This window comes from Chenopodium album, chromosome 23 (assembly GCF_948465745.1).
Source record: "Chenopodium album chromosome 23, dcCheAlbu1.1, whole genome shotgun sequence".
Classification (NCBI taxonomy): Eukaryota; Viridiplantae; Streptophyta; class Magnoliopsida; order Caryophyllales; family Amaranthaceae; genus Chenopodium; species Chenopodium album.
Window position 1 is genome coordinate 15,329,349 of NC_137856.1, and position 16,412 is coordinate 15,345,760.

The 16,412-nt window shown below is 35.8% G+C and overlaps 1 protein-coding gene across 1 annotated transcript; it reads left to right on the plus strand.

Annotated features, from left to right (window-relative positions):
* The first annotated feature begins 6,284 nt into the window (after positions 1-6,284).
* On the plus strand, positions 6,285-12,577 carry LOC145608933 (uncharacterized). Its single transcript, XM_081664514.1, has 3 exons — positions 6,285-6,416; positions 8,974-9,097; positions 9,176-12,577. Exon 3 carries the CDS (start codon positions 9,178-9,180, stop codon positions 12,094-12,096), a length of 2,919 nt encoding a protein of 972 aa, XP_081520640.1. The 5' UTR covers positions 6,285-6,416; positions 8,974-9,097; positions 9,176-9,177; the 3' UTR covers positions 12,097-12,577.
* Positions 12,578-16,412: the final 3,835 nt, after the last annotated feature.

Below are 16,412 nucleotides of genomic sequence, written 5' to 3' on the forward strand. Positions count from 1 at the left end.
TCGAGGCCCATCCAATTACACTATTATTGGACTCTTTTCATGGACCAAACTAAACGGGATTGGCTATTTTTAATAAAATAGAGTTGTTTTAAAAAACAGAGAGAAGAGAATTTTTAATAAAACTAAACCGCAACACTTGACTTTCCACACTTTCACCTCATTTGATTATGGTTCGACATGAAAGGCATTCATCACTGGGTTTGGTTTTTGGGAGACACAATTAGGTGTCTACACTAGTACTTATTTTTTTGGTTTCTACGTTTTAGTAGTTATTAGTCACCTTCTATCCTTAGACTTCGACCTAGCTTAGGCACTAATCGAGAGCACTTGAACATAACCGTTCTTAGTGGTTCGACCCTTGACTTACCTCTATACTTGTATTTAGGTTTGTTGAGTGGTTATAAATTTTGTTTGGCTTAGGGAGGATTAGTCCAACGACCTAGTTCACCCCTTATCAAGACGAGACAAGGATATACACTAATTCACTTTTGTAGGAATCACGGTTGTTTTTATCCACAACAAGCCCTTTAAAACCCAAAGTCGCCTATGAGGATTCCACTCTAATAAAAAGAAAAGGAGTTTGATAAGAAAAAAAAAATGAAGAAAGAAAAAATTAAAAAATAAATAAAAATATGCACACATAAGCACATTGTCACGAATGATGCATTGAAGTTGGCAACTTAAAGTCAAGATCTATGTTCCACTATGGTCAAGCTTTTATGGGTGTCAAAGGGTACCATGGTTAAGAGTTTGAACGCGTTAGCAAGGCAACCTCCCTTGAGAGTGTATGCCAACGGGCGGCTCTGCGAGTTCGTGATGAAATCGAACTCGACTCCATGGTTTGGATGGATTTAAAAACTTGGATGAACCCTTATTGCCATGAGCGTTTTTGGGTTGATAGAGCTTAAATCCCCTAGGCTAGCCGCGTACGTAGAACACGTACTATTGTGGAAAAATAGGCAACCTAAAATGCATATGCATATGTGACAATGCCAATTAAATAGCAGGAATACAATTCAAGAATCTCTCAAGTCTCATCCACTCATCTCAATTAAATACCGATCACTCAAATCGATAAATAACCAAGAATTCTCCCCAGCGGAGTCGCCAAATTGTAGGTGTCGTTTGAAGTGCGCCTACGTTAAAGCATGTGGTGAATATGATTGGCACTCATAGGAAGTGGGAATTGACATTACTATTAGGGACAAAGCAAAGTAGGGAGCCGCCAACAAGTTTTAAGGAACTTGTTAACCGTTCACGGATCATTTAAGGCAACCACGATTAAGGGACAACGAAAGGCAACAACGATTGACCCGTGAAGGTCACACCCCATTCATAATCCATGAGATTACTAACTCCATATGGTTTGGAACCATGAAACGAGGATCGGGGATGATGGTACGAAGTGAGTCATAGAGTCACATTCGCCCGTATTGGCCTCTACTCGATTCTTATTGTGAAAAGTATTCTTGTGATCTCAAGGGCACACAAACAAAATATTCAAATCTCTCCAAAATATTATTATGCTAAATTGGTTGAATATTAATGCACACATAATTCTAAAATATTAGTGATCATCACTTCGATTAAATAACAAGATTAAAGGAACCTAAACCGTTCATTTAAATTATCTTATTAGGCGTTATATTCAATTACATATTCCCTTTAAACATGCAATATGGTGCTCATAATAAATAAAAAAATAAACATTAATATTGGAAGTAATTCAACAATAAACCCAACAATATCACTAGTAGAAAAATTGAAAAAGACACCGCTCAATGGCCACCGGTTTTTGAAAACCGGTGGCTTAAAAAATGGGCGGGATTAGGCACATGTACATTGCCACCGGTTCAAACCGAACTGGTGGCATAAATGATAAAGGCCACCGGTTTTGAACCGGTGGCAATAATCAAATAATAAAAAAAAGCCCACGTTTTGTACCGGTTTTGCACCATTCTCTTTTCCCTTCCTTTATATACCCTAACCCTAACTTCTCTCTCCTCTATCGCCTCTCCTCTCCTCCTGCTCTCCTCATTCTCTCTATCTCCTTCTCTCCTTCGTTCTTACTCCCCCTCTCTCTCCTTTTTTCCCTCTCTGTTCTCTCGATCTCTCTCTATCCTGCTCTCCCTCTCTGTTCTCTCTCTCGTCGCCCTTCGTCCTCTCTCCTCCGTTCTCCTCCTTCGTCCTCCATCAAATCCGCACTACCCAGCCACCATCAACCCACGAAATCACCATCACGCCACCACTACACCAGCAACACCAACATCAACAACACCGACAGATCTACATCATCAACACCAATTTTCGCTCTTTTTCGCAGTTTTTGGGTTTGATATTTCGAGGTTACGGTTTCTGGGTTTAATTGATTTTGTAATTGCTATGTTTAATTGATTTTGGAATTTTCTGGGTTTAATTGATGAGTGTTGATGGGTCTATGTTTCTGGGTTTAATTTGATTATTCAAGGGTTTTTGGGTTTATGTTTAATTCGAAATTGCATGAGTGTTCTGGATTTTTTTTTTTATATTTTTTATTTTTTTCGTGTTTTTTGTGAGTTTTTATTTATTAATTTTAATCTTGGTGTTCTGATTTTCGAAATTGTACGAGTATTCTGGTGAAATTGCATGCGTTTTTTCAGGTTTTTTTGTTTTATTTAGAGTTTTTTGTTTATTATTTTCGGGGATTTCTGGGTTAATTTTTTTTAATTATTAATTTGAGGTTTTTGGGCAGATAATGCATTTTTTTTTTAGTTCTTGAGTTTTATTAATTTTGGTGTTTTAATTGATACAGGTATTAAATTATGACTCCACGAAGAATCAAGATGTTTGTGTCAAAAAAAGATCAAGATGTTGATTTTGGAATATTGTTTTAGAACTTAATTTTATTTTTTTTTTGTTTCTGATGTTGTAATTTTATTTATTTATTAATTTAATTTTATGTTGTAATTTTTTTTGATTTTGGTATTGTACAATAACAATTTAATGATAATTATATTTTGGATTATATTTCGGTTGATTTCGATGTTTTTTTTTTCGATGCTGTGTTTCTTACTTAATTACATTGAATCGTTGGAGTATATTTCAAGAGGAAAAAACAAAACCAAAAAATAAAAAAAATATATATATTTACATGCACATTGCCACCGGTTAACCGGAGGCATTTATATATAATATCAAAAAAAATAAAGCTGGAAGGGTTATTGCCACCGGTTAACCGGTGACAATACTTATTTTTGCCACCGGTTTTGAACTGGTGGCCTTTGCTTCGGAGTATTGCCACCCCCCAAATGACCACCGGTTCAAAACCGGTGGCATTGGGGGGTTTTGAACCGGTGGCCAATTCATATTTTCGCCTAGTGTATGAAGTCGTTAGAAAAATAATAGATATAAAAGGAACATGATTCCATATTTTGATTTTGTTTGCTTGCAACTATAAAAACAATAAACACGTTAGTAACTTCACAGAAAATTAATAAAACAATAATTAAAATGAAATTAAATAGAGTTGATTTGGGGCCAAACCCTCAAACAGTTCTACCTTTCACGCCTTGGTTTAAGGATAGAACTTCGGGTAAAGTATAGACTCCTGGGAGTGCTTAAGGAAGGTATTTTAGGAGAAAAGGGTAGGCTAGTGTTTAGGCTAGAGCATAGAAGAGAGAATGAGAGAGACAATTGATGATCAGACCAAGCTTGTTGATGATTGAAAAAGGGGTGATATGACCTCTATTTATAGGGAAAAGAGAAGGGTCGAAGAATTAGGGATAAGATCCGAATTAAATCGGAATAAAACTCGATAGACCGCAGTTTTTGCGGTCTTTGTTTTTATCATATCTTTTGATCCAGAAATCAAAATAAGATAAATAATATGTCGTTGGAAAGCTCTTAAAGTCTAATTTTTAATTTAATTAGAATGAGATTAAAATATTTTTTAGAATAAAAGATATGGACGAAATAGTGAGACGGTGTCAGTTTTGGATAGAGTTTCGTATTTCGCACATATCTTTTTCGTTATAGATCGGAATCGATATTATAATATATCATTGGAAAGATAATTTCAAGGGATTTCCAACCGTGTAAGATTTAGGTAAGAACTGTAAAGCACGAAAAAAATATATGACTATATTTGAACGTCTTTCAATTCAAATAGAATTAGGACATTAAAAAAGAAACGTTTTATTCAATTTCAAACTCTTTTATATTATCTTTTCAAAAAGGATAATTAAGATATTTTAGAAACTTGTAGAAGCTTCCAATTAATCTTAATTGGATTAGGAGTGATATTAAAGCCTTTGGACCCTCCACATCATCATTTGGTTGTAGGTAAGGTGGGCTTAGGTTCGGTTTGGACTCAGTTTAGTACTTTGGCCATAACTTATTCGTTATAACTCGGATTTGGGTTTATAATATATCGTTGGAAAGCTCTTTTCAAGCCCCGTCCAAATATTTAATAATTAGACCCATATTATGGCCAAAATAAACTGTTCTAAACGTTTTATAAAAAGGACACGAAATGAATGATTTTAATGGACACGAAATGAATAATTTTAGGTTTAAAGGCACGAAAAGAGGAAAATAAGTTATGGTTTGGGAAAATGGGCTATGAATTGGGTTGGTTTAAGAAATGTATTGAATGGAACATGGATTTAAGTACTCTAAAGATTACATACTTAACCCGACCAATAATGGCGGTAAAAGGTTGTTCATCATTGAGTTTGGTTTTGGGGAGACATTTTAGGTGTCTACAATACTCTTATTGTTTTAAGTTATATTTTAATTAGGAGATGAAAATGCTTATGTTTATGTATTGTGCACTGTTTAGTTCAACTTTACTTTTTTTTACTATTACTTTATTTTTTAGTTCATGAGATGAATAAACTATTATTTTATTTTATGATGGTGGAAATGAAACACTTCATTTTTCTTACTTAAATTTGCAAGTTATGGAATGCATAAAGACTTGAACATTAAAGTTTTTGTTTTACAAAAATTATATTAAAAAGGAAATATAGAAAGGAATTGTTAAGGGAGGTGACATGTAGCATGTATGTGATTTGTGGTGGCATGTGACATGTGAATGACTTGGTTTGTGTTTTTAAATATTAAAGGGGTCGTTTCGTTCGCACAAGGTAAACAGAATGGAATGAACAAAGAGAAAGAAAGAGAATGGAATGAAAATACCTCATATCTACTTTGTTGTTTTTTTTTAAAAAACCAACAAATTCAAATCACCAATCCCACCACCACATCACCACCACACAACAACCTATCTCCTTCACTTCCCACCTTTTCTAGCCACACCACCGTTCACCGTGCTATGCCCACCACCCGGTGCGCTTCACCGCCCCTCCTCTCCTTCCGTAAACCTCTCCCTATCCTCGAAAAACTTCCCCCAGCCTCGTAACTCCCTCCCCATAAAACCGTCGTGCGACCCTCCCCACCGTGGAAACCATAGCGGCTAGGGATTCCAGGGTAGGGGAGGGTCACACAACGGTTTTACGGGGAGAGCGAAGGGGTTTCTTGGGTTTTCGAGGCTGGTGGAAGTTTTCTGGGGGAGGGGAGAGTTTTGCGGGGGCAGAGAAGGGGCGGCGAGCGACGGGAGAGAGGCGGTGAAGCCTGCCGAGTGGTGGAGGAAGTGCGACGGCTTGGTTTACTGGTGGTGTGGGTAGGTCAGGGTGGTCATATGGTGGTGATGTAGTGGCTAGGGAATTGGAATGGAAATACGTAGGGGGTGAGGAATCAACTTAGGGCCTGTTCATATTTACTGAATTGAGCTGAACTGAACTGAACTGATTGGAGCTGAATTGAACTGAACTGAACTGATTGGAACTGAACTGAACTGAGCTGAAATGAATATTTTATGTGATAGGGAAATTAAGAGCTGAACTGAACTGAATTGATTGGGACTGAACTGAACAGAACTGATTGGAGCTGAACTGAACTGAACTGAAATTAAGTGAATATGAACAGGCCCTTAGAAGGATTTGAGGGAGAGGGTAAAGAGAGGAAAAAAAAAACGCTTAACAAACAACAACAAAGGGAACAGTGCAGTTGATTCCATTTTCTTTGATAATTAACCCCAACCAAACAGCCTCAAAATCGTAAAAGTATAGATAACTCTCACCTCCAAAATCATTTCCCCCCATTTAGGTGTGAACAAAAATAAAATGAGAATGATTTTTGACCGTTGGATATTATTTAGATCTAACGGTTGATATCACATCTGATTCTTAAATTCCTCCATGTTTACATTTTTTGCCCTTTTGGAGTTTTTCGATTTTATTTTACGCTGCACTCTTCTCTCTCCTTCTCCCTCTCTCTCTCACTTTGTCCTTCTCTCTCCTCCATTGAAGCGCACCCTGACTTCTCTCTTGAAGCGACTTCTGAACTTTCTCTTCTCCATTGAAGCAGTTTCTTAGGTAAGATGTTTTCTTGTAATCATCGAATGTCAATTTCACAATCTAGGGTTTAGTTTTACACTATCGTTGATTTAATTTTTAGTGTAGTCAATTAGGGCTCTTCTAAGGTGGATTATTCAATTGTTGGTTTAAATTACTGAAGTTATGAAATATCATAGCGGTCGATTTTGTTGCTAGAATTTTACTATGCTTAATTTTCGTTGAATTTCTTAAGCGACGGGATTTTTATATGAACTTTTTAGCATAATTTGGTTGCAAATTTTTTTACAATTTTCGAGCCAAGTCAACACGAGCCGAGGCTATTGGAGCCCGTGCCGAACATGGGCTTTGAATCTCTTGAGCCAAGCCAGCCTACCTATTGTGTTCGAGCCGAGTTTACTTTTATTCAGGCTTGGCTTGAAAGTGAATTATTTTCCTAATATTACTGAAAATTTTAAAGTTTAGAGTTAAAGTTAAGTTGTTTATTCAATTCTGGTTGCTCTTAGTAGGGTAAAGTGTTCAGAATTAGAGAAATGAACTTGCATTTGGATTTTGGAAAGGGGGAAAATCTTTTCAAGGAGTCTCCCGCTCCCCTCTCCCTCAAATGAAAAAGAAGTAAAGGTAAAATATTTGAGAAGAAAGAAAACGGCTTATGTCTTTGCTGACATGTTTGGTATGATGAGTGTTCGTTTAATCTTATATGCGAAATGAGTGGATTTTTTTTTGATGCTATAGAGCCATTGGGCCCTGAAAGCTCTTAATTTTAGAATACTTGATGCTTTCTCCTTAGAGGGTGGTGACGTGTCATGTATTGACTTACAGACTAGCGAGATTACCCTGTCAATATTTTTCTTGAACATTATAAGAAATAGGAATCCCGGTGGAAGCTTGAAGTATGTGTGTATGGGGAAGTATGATCTGATATTACTGTGAATGTAATTTAAATATGATGAAACTATGAACAAATACTTGGTGTAGAAGGTTCAGGAATTGTAACCGGAGCTGGTGAGCATCATAATACTTGGCCTCTAACTACTGATGTACATTCCTTAATTGATGTTTGGTTTTAATGGACTAACTAGTGTGTATCCCGGATGCTCCGGGTTGCTAACTTGTGTAATTCTTGCTTTAATTTAACAATTATGTTGGGCTATTTGTGTAGTTAGTGTGTATAGTGGTTCGGGCATTGCCTTGGATGTCACCTTTTTTTTATTATTTTTTTTACATTATATGTATTTATATTTTAATCTTGTGAAAAATAATTGAATTATATTACCTCTAATTTACTTAATAAATGAAAGAAATATTATAATATTATGTGAAACTTAAAACATTAATAATAGTTGGTTGAGATGGTAAAAGTATTACATATATACAAAGTATATTTGAAGTTTTGGGTTCGAATCTTGTTGAAAATATATTTTATCTTGTTAAATGAAGTGGCTAGCTTACGTTGCCCATATACGTTGGACGATGACATGGCATTGTGACGACATAGGCACACATACTTTTGAAGGGTGACACGTGGCACCGTTCCCTTAAAAGGAACTCCTTTTAATATTAGTATAGATATTAACCTGCGCATAAGGTCTAAAAGCAATATGGGTTTGTTTTACATTATAAAACTTTCCGATTTCTACGATGTGCCCCCCCTTTGTGAGAAATCTACATTGTAACCTTAAAATACATTTAGGTTCTATACGGTAACCTTGTTGTTATCTTGCCATTAACAAATTCCGATAGTTATATTTTTTTATCGATTTGCGTGTTAGAAATGGTTCCGTTAAAGGTTTTGGGGGGTATTTTGGACCTAAAGGAACCAAATTGAGCTCAAATTTCACAAAAAAATGACGCAAATGTCTTGTTTTGCATATTAAATAGATAAACACGCAAATCGAGACATTTTTTAATATGCAAAACGAGGCATTTGTGTTATTATTTTGCTAAATCTGAGCTCAGTTTGGTTCCTTTAGGCCAAAATACCCCCTAAAACCTTTAACGGAACCGTTTTCAACACGCAAATTGATAATAAATAAAATGGTGATTAGGCCCTGCTAATGGAATTTGTTAACGGCAAGGTTACCGCAAGGTTACCGTATAGAAACTAAATGTATTTTAAGATTACAGTGTAGATTTTTCAAAAAGGGAGGGCACATCGTAGAAAACGGAAAATTAGAGGGTTATAATATAGAAAAACCCAGGCAATATTATGTGTCGTATCTATGGATTATTTTAGGGTTTTAAGCTTTTAGGTCCCCCCCCCCCTATTTTTTTTTGCTCTCCCCGATTTCATTATTTTTGCTTTTAGGTTCTTGCTGCTCTTTCCTTTTAGTTTTATTGGCAAACGTGTCTAGGCTTTATATTGAGGGAGTGATCATTGGAATTTCTGCAAGTTAATGCCTGCACTTAGTGTTAAAATATTTTGCACTTAGTGTTAAAATACTTGTGCAGCATGTTGGAGTCACTTAGTTACACTCTGATTTTTCTCTTTGTAAATTTGTCTCTTAGGAGAATTTTTGTGCCCTCTCAGGGAAACATGATTGCTGTTATTGAATATTACAATTTGAATTTATTGCAGGCCCTAGTCTCTATGTAGATACCCAGGGTCAAGAACTAACCGATGTGCTGAGGTACTTGGAGGAGATCCATACAGCTCATGCATATTGGTTTGCATTTCTCGTTTTCTTGACAAAGATTCTAAGGTAGTACAGTTAATTAATTTTCGCTGAATCTATATGCCAGAAGGATTAGTTCGGCTCATTTTGTTTAATTGTGTTCAGTTATGGAGTGCAACAAAGAAGAGGCCTTGAGGGCTAAGGATATTGCTCTGAAGAAACTGGAAGCAAAAGACTTTCCAGGGGCTCGTAAGTTTGCTCTAAAGGCTCAGCAGCTTTATCCTGATATGGAGAATATTGCTCAGATGATTTGTGTTTGTGATGTGCACTGCTCAGCAGAGAGCAAAATGTTTGGAAGTGAATCAGACTGGTATGGCATTCTTCAAATTGAACAGAAAGCGGATGACACATTAATTAAGAAGCAATATCGCAAGTTTGCTCTTCTTCTTCACCCTGACAAGAACAAATTTTCTGGCGCCGAAGCTGCATTCAAGTTGATTGGGGAGGCTCAAAGAGTGCTTCTGGATAAGGAAAAAAGGTCATTTTATGACATGAAATGCAAAGCATCTTGTCAACCAGTTAGACAAAACCAGCCTTCTCAGCAGAGAAGTAGGAATCTCAACACTGGTAAAACAGCAAAGGTTCAAAACAATGTTACAAGCAATTCTAATTCACATGTCAAGGAATTTAATTTTACACATCAAGAGCCAAAAAAGCAGCCTCAATCAGAAGCTGCCAACGGGAAGGAGACCTTCTGGACCCAATGTCCTTTTTGTGCAGTTCGTTATCAGTATTACAAGGAAGTTCTGAATAGAGCTCTCCGTTGTCAGCATTGCAAGAAGCCCTTCATTGCCTATGATATGCTTGCTCAAGGTACACGACCTGGATCTGATGCAACTCAGCCTGTTTTTTCTGGTCAAAACATTCCTAATGCGAATGCCATGGGATCAGAGACTGTGAATGAGAAGCATGCTTCCAATGGTGGGGTTCCGGCTGGGAAATATGCAGAAGCAAGTCGATCACAGAAATCCAGGCAGGCACCTAAAGGTCCAAATAAAGTGGATGTGGAACAGACATATAAGCCTTCCAGGAATGTAAACAGTAAGAGAGGGAAGAAGCATGAGGAAGAGTCTAGTGAAAGTTTTGGATCAGATAGTAGCCTGGAGTCTGAAGAGATAGAAACACAAACAGACACAGATTCTCTGAGGGCGCAACAATTTGACAGTGATGGGGATTGCTGCACTAGAAGATCAAGGCGGAACAAACGGCACGTGTCATACAATGAAGATGCAAGTGATGATGAGCATATCATGAACCCTTCAAAAAAGGCAAAGGACAATGGACCGCCTTGTCCCACAACAGAAGAAAATGTAGATGCTTCAGAAAAGAGACAGCAGTCTGACCCATCAAAGATATTTGCTTCTGCTTCTGCTTCTTTGAAAGAGAGCAAGGGAGAGTGCAGTAAATTAGATGGAAGTGAAAATGGGGTTGAGTCAACCAAGAAAGGCTTCAAAGCTGATGATGACTTCACATTGTCTAGCCCTGAAACGCCTGAGCCAATGTTTCATGAATATCCAGACCCGGAATTTAGCGATTTTGACATGCTTAGAGAAGAGCAGTACTTTAGACTTGGACAGGTGTGGGCTGCTTATGATACTACAGATGCAATGCCTAGATTCTATGCCAAGGTCAGGAAAGTTTTTTCTCCTGGCTTTAAGCTGCAGATAACTTGGCTTGAAGCTAACCCAGATGACGTGTGTGGAAAACAATGGGTGAATTCTGAGATGCCAATTTCTTGTGGTAAATTCAAACATGGTGATTCGGAAATAACAGAAGATCGTCTTATGTTCTCCCATGAGGTTTGTTGGGATAAAGGCGGTCGTAAAGATTCTGTCTTGATATATCCTAAAAAAGGAGAGACATGGGCCATTTTCAAGAATTGGGATGCTGAATGGTATTTAAATCCAGAAAGTGGCAGAAAGTTTGAATATGAATTTGTTGAAATACTGTCTGATTATGATGAAACTGTTGGGATATATGTTGCACAGTTGGGTAAGCTGAAGGGTTTTGTTTGTCTCTTTTGCCGAAAAGATGAAAGTGAATTACAAATACCGCCTGCTGAGATCCTTAAGTTCTCTCACAGGGTACCTTCATTTAGAATGAGCGGTAATGAGAGGGTAAATGTTCCTAAGGGTTCACTTGAGCTTGACCCAGCTTCTATAACCTTGAACCTTGAAGAAATCACCCTTTCTCAATCAAATGGAAACACTTGCTTTGTTGGTGTATCCACTAAATTAGAAGTGAATCCTGGTGCGAAGGCTGCTAAAAATTCATTGCCTAGTTATTGTGATAACGGTAAGGGTAATCAGGTGCTTGGGAGCAAATTAAATACCGATGTTATTGCTCAAGACATTCCAGATCCAGAATTTTACAACTTCGATGATCTGAAATCCATTAAGAAGTTTAAACTAAATCAGGTTTGGGCTTTGTACAGTGATACTGATGGCTTGCCAAAATACTATGGCATCATTAAAAAAATTGATCTTCTTCCACTATTCAAGGTGCAAATAGCCTGGCTGGAAGCCTGCACTTTGCCAGCTGATGTGATTCTATGGAAGGTAAAGGGGATGCCAATTTCTTGTGGGCAGTTTAAGATTAAAAGTAACAAAGTTCAAACATATACAGGAAATAGTTCCTTTTCTCATGAGATACGTACAGATCCAACAGAAAGAAAGAATGTGTTTGGTATCTATCCACGAAAAGGTGAGATATGGGCTCTTTACAAGAACTGGAATGCTTCTATGGTAGTTGCAGACTTGCAGAAGTGTGATTATGACATTGTGGAAGTCCAAGAGGACAATAGTTCACATATTAAAGTCTTGTTCTTAGAGCGTGTTACTCCTTTCTACTCAGTTTTCAAGCCACAGACGAATATTCACACTAGAGAGATCTCCCGATATGAATTGCTTAGATTCTCCCATCAGATTCCTTCTTTCAGGCTCACAGATCAGAAAGATGGAAGTTTAAGAGGGTTTTGGGAGCTTGATCCTGCTGCATTCCCCACTCAATCTATGTACAAATCTTAGGGCAGTTCTTATCTTTTGATGACTCGTTTTTGCTGTTGTAGCTGCAATGCATCTCAACTTGATGGGATTTGAAATGCTGGAAACTATCTTCAAAGAACCGTTTCAGATCTGATATTATTTGGAGGCGCATCAAATGATTGGGGCATGGATATGATCCTTCACCTGGTGAGGGTCTGCTGTCTTGTGCCACAGTTTTTCTAACTCTTGATATCATGGCAAGTCTTGCCTTTTTGATTGAACAGGTAATTAAGGAGCTAAGTAGGTGGAAGCGAACTATCTGCTAATGTTAGCCACATGTTAATTGTAAAGTCTTATTCCAACAGAAACATTACATTTTCTGTTATCATGGTGTAGAAGTTATGCTTTGGTAGGTTAACTGCGTTCAGTCAATAGTTCAGCTATTGCAGTTACATTCGTATGTATGGTTTCTATTTATATGCATCTGAAGTTATTGGGCTAATCCTGTTAATTATTCGTCTTGTTTTCTGGCTCTTCCATAATTTTTTAAAGGTTTCTATGGTTTGAAAGCCATAACAACTGTTTGTCTGTGACATCTGCTTTGATCAATGGTTGCTGAAATACAGTCTCTGCAGTAGTCTGTCTGTGTTTTGGTCATTATATGTGATCTGGCTGCTTACATATCAGCTGAAGAGGTTTACAATTAATACTACCTATTACAGTGTTGTTTTTAAAGGTTAGTAATATTTACTAAACTAGATGAAGCCCGTGCGATGCACGGGTCTATCTATTTTTTAAAAAATAATATTTTTCATATTTATGTGATTGCATTTGTTATTTTATTAGTTGTACATAATATATCACTAGATGAAGCCCGTGCGATGTACGGTTTGTTTGAATATTTTTAAATTTTTTTTTTTTTTGTATTTATGAGTTAAAATTTGTTATATATTTAGATAAAATTCCTAATATTAAAAGATAATATTTAATATTTAATTAATTTAAACTTAAAAATCTCATTCGTCAATTTTGCTTACGTGACATTTGAATTATTTAATTCTAAAAGAAATTAATAATCTCTTATTTAAGGCTAATACTAAAATTTATAATCCTAGGCTCTTTACAAACTCGGGGAAAAACTCCCCTTTATATATATACTACATGAAGCCCGTGCGATGCACGGGTCGATCTATTTTTTTTTTAAAAAAATATTTTTCATATGTGATTACATTTGTTATTTTATTAGTTGTACGTAATATGTCATTTTCTCCGTATTTGTTTTAAAATATTAGATTAAATTCCTAATCTCAAAAGATAGTATTTCGTATTTAATTCATGTAACCATTAAAATCTCATTGGTTAATTATGCTTATGTGGCACTTGAATTTTTCATTGGAAAAACTATAATTTATAATCCTACGTGACACGTTAACTAATCTTATATTAGGTGGCATATCCTATTGTAGCGTTTTAAAAATATTAATTATATGTGGTGCTCTAATAATTTTTTTAAAATAAAAATCCTACGTGGCGCTCTAAAAACTCGGGAAAAAACTCCCCTTTATATATATATATATATATATATATATATATATTTTCTCCGTATTTGTTTTAAAATATTAGATAAATTCCTAATCTCAAAAGAAATATTTCGTGTTTAATTAATGTAACCATTAAAATCTTATTGGTCAATTATGCTTATGTGACACTTGATTTATTTATTGGATATAACTATAATTTATAATCCTACGTAGCACGTTAAATAATCTTAAGTGGCATAATCCTATTGTAGCGTTTTAAAAATATTAATCCTATGTGGTGCTCTAATAATTTTTTAAAAATAACAATCCTAGGTGACGCTCTAAAATCTCGGGAAAAAACTCCCCTTCATATATATATATATATATATATATATATATATATATATATATATATATATATATATATATATATATATATATATATATTAGATTTTAACCGTAGTCTAAAAAAACTGAAGTGAATTAATTGGCGAAAATGTCTTTATTGGCATCAGCAATGGTACTAGGTGAATGGAACAACACAACCTTAAACGGGTGATGAAATAAGGAACCTAATGCTTCCTCTAATGTGCAACTTCGACAATTGATATTTGTAATTATGTGGTACTTGTATATATTATGAAGAAATAAGGTTGACATAAGGAAATTATGCATAAAGACTAGTCAAAAAATACTTTTCATGCTAGCAAAAGTGATGGGTTAAGCTAAAATATGGTCCCTCAACTTTAGTATTTGTAGCATTTTAATCCCTTATCTTTCAAATGCAGCAAATTGGTCCCTCAACCACCCATTATCTCTTTCATAATAATAGCAACTTTCATTATTCATCCGATTCATAATAATTGGGAAAATTTATCACGTACTACCTTAAAACAACGGTCTTTGTGAATCATTAGCCTTAAATAAAGTTGCTAATTATAGATTACTTCTAATGATTCTAATTTAATTGATTTCCGGACTATTTTCGTATAAATAGGGTTCCTGGACCTCCGTTTTCAATCATCAAATACAATCAATTCTCTCTATCAACTTTCATCAAGGATTACTTGATTTTATCTCTCTCTTTTTCTAAACTAGCCTTTTAAAAAAACACAATACCGCATTCAATAGATCTAGAAACACCTAGCTAAGTTCGAAGTTGCCTTCGCCCTAGACGTGAAAGGTTTATACTTTTCTGAGGGTTTGGTCCCCAATCCAGTCTAAACTTTTTAAGTGTTTCTCTTAATTTTTTTTATTTATTTCTTTGATTTTATTATTTTCATTGAAGTTTTCTAATTTAACTCATGTATTTTGTTATTAGAAAAGAGGTACGAGGCTTCAAAGTAAGTTATTAGCTTACTCCCTTTTTATTTCAATGTAGAAAACATGTTTAGATTCGTTTAATTCCTAGTATCATGTAAGGATGTTATTATTGCTTTCTAGTATCATGTTTAGGGTTCCTTTTATTCTTTCTAATAGCATGTTAATATCATGTTAGGTTTAAAGCTTTGATCTTTATTGGTTAGTGACATGCTAGGATTTGTTAGTAATCTTGTTAGTATCATGACTAGGATCTTGCTATTATATTTGAGCTTTATTATTAACATAATTTTGATTGTTATTATTGTTCATATTATGTTTCTTGATATATATTATTGTTATTTCTTGATCACGTCTTTTATGCATGTTTAAAGGGAATTTTACTTGAAATCACGCTTAATAAGATAATTAATAATTTGGTTTAGGCTAATATGATTTTAGTTCAAGTGATCGCCAATAATAGTTTTATTTGTGCATTAATATTCAACCAACATAGATTAAACAGGTTTAGGGTTAACCTAATGATTGCATGTTAGTCAAAAAGCGCACATGAATACGAGTAGAATAAAGTAGAGTCCCATTTATAGGGCGGGTCCTCTCTCTTTTAGATTGGATTCGTACCCTCATCCTCAAACCCTATTTGGTTCTAGCCTTTTGGAGTTGACGATCTCATGGATCGTTAAGGAGTGTAACCTTCACCTTGTAAACGGTTTACAAGTTCCTAAAACTTGTTGACGACTCTTTTGCTCTTGTTTCCTTCCCTTTGGACGCTACCATGCTTAAGTGTATGATCACAATGGGGTTCAAGTTTGGGGTAAATGCTTGAAATATTCTCTACAGTATGGTTCATGGAACACATTGACCACACATCTGCAGTATTTGATGAGTTTGGACAAGTCGTCCAAATGGACCGGCTGGAAGGAGAAGTTTAACTTGATCTTATCGCCCACACTGTGACACAACCGGTTCTTACGCCGGTACAATAAGGAGCCGGCTTTGCTCTCGTATCCCATCTAGGGCTTATGAGCAAATAATGGAGCCTGGCTTTTTTGAGACCACGATTGAGGCCCTGGATGATGGGACTCAGATAATTGTTCCAAAGAACTAGATACCCCATCCGGACATTTTGAAGGATGAGGCCTTTCTTTATGCATGCGGGCTTAGCACCATGTTCACAAAGGGTAGATTTGCTACACATCAGGCATTTTCTGCCTTTGTTATTGCACTTTTTGCTTCATTAATTTATTTAACTAACTGTTTTCTCACTTTTGCAAAAGAAGTGTTGAGCATGGTTGATCTAAACAAAACGCCGGCTAAGTTTGCCGCTCAATTGAGGAAAGAACAGCTACTGGAGAAGTAGGCGGCCTTAGAGGCTTAAGATGCCAAAAAGAGTAGGGTAAGACCGCCTGTCATAATTTCAAGTTTTTTACTTTATCTCAATTATTCGCTGGTTGTAACCCTGTTCCCTAATTTACAAAGTGGGAACAAATCCATTTCACGCTCCATCTCCAAATTATT